At 41.3% G+C, this 1,008-nt stretch overlaps 1 protein-coding gene across 1 annotated transcript; it reads right to left on the bottom strand.

Annotated features, from left to right (window-relative positions):
• Positions 1-5: 5 nt before the first annotated feature.
• Positions 6-971, bottom strand: LOC119644518 (kelch-like protein 1). Its single transcript, XM_038044081.1, has one exon. It carries the CDS (start codon positions 969-971, stop codon positions 6-8), a length of 966 nt encoding a protein of 321 aa, XP_037900009.1.
• Positions 972-1,008: the final 37 nt, after the last annotated feature.

A 1,008-nucleotide genomic window follows, 5' to 3' on the forward strand; every position in this document is an offset into this window, starting at 1 on the left:
AGGATTCAATTCAAACTAAAATCGCCGCTGATTACTGCAGCTCCTCCCCTATATACTTCAACTTCGAGCGAGTCGACTACTGTCCATTCATTATTATGAATATTATATCGTTCCACACTGTTAATGTACTCCCAATTTTTGTCCGCACCACCAAACACGTATATGTCATCTGCTATGATAGCAGCTGAAAAGCGCAACCTTTTGAAAAGCATAGAAGGCATCGCCTCCCATTTATTTGTTCGTATGTCAAGGCGTGAGCATTTCTTCGCAATAGAAAACAACGAGTTATCGTAAGACATAAATTCAAAAGATTCGTTCCTTAGAGTTCCTGGCATATCATTCAGACTATACCATCGTCCCTCTCTCGAATCGAAACGGATACACGAAATAATGCCATTACCACTTTCATTCAAGCTATAAATGCTGTGTTTTATCACAGCTGCACGACTGCGCCAACTGACCTCAGGGATATCTGGACACATATACCATTTGTTGGTTGCAGGATTATAACTTTCAACACTTGAATGCCTGCAACCACCGATAGCATAAATCATATTATCACAAGCACAAATTCCAAAGTTATAGCGACTAGCGCTCATGGGCGCGATATGAGTCCACTTCTTATTAACCGGATCGTAACACTCCGCGGTTTCCAATCCAATTTTGTAATATCCTCCCACTGAATACACCTTACCGTTTAAAGAGATTACGGAATTTCCACATCTAGGATCTAACATATCTGGGATAGGCGACGTGTTGTTATCGGTTGCATCGTAGACTTTGCACTTACGCTGTGGGCACGAATTGTCTATATGCCTACCACCAGCGAACACAACAAGAAACTTTCCATTTCGATTTGTAGGCACCTGTTTGGTGTGAGACCAAAATGATGGACGCTGGGTTCGTGGTGTTAGCTGATATCTCAAAGCTTCCATTAAAAATTGATTGCATTGCAGATCGTTTGTAAGCATAATTTCGGTAAGGATGTGATCTCTCAAGAATTCAGTT

Source organism: Glossina fuscipes, unplaced genomic scaffold, assembly GCF_014805625.2.
Source record: "Glossina fuscipes isolate IAEA_lab_2018 unplaced genomic scaffold, Yale_Gfus_2 122800, whole genome shotgun sequence".
In the NCBI taxonomy this organism is placed as follows: domain Eukaryota; kingdom Metazoa; phylum Arthropoda; class Insecta; order Diptera; family Glossinidae; genus Glossina; species Glossina fuscipes.

Coding starts and splice junctions, on each gene's coding strand:
- LOC119644518 (XM_038044081.1), bottom strand. CDS start 971: ATGCTTACAAACGATCTGCAATGCAATCAATTTTTAATGGAAGCTTTG.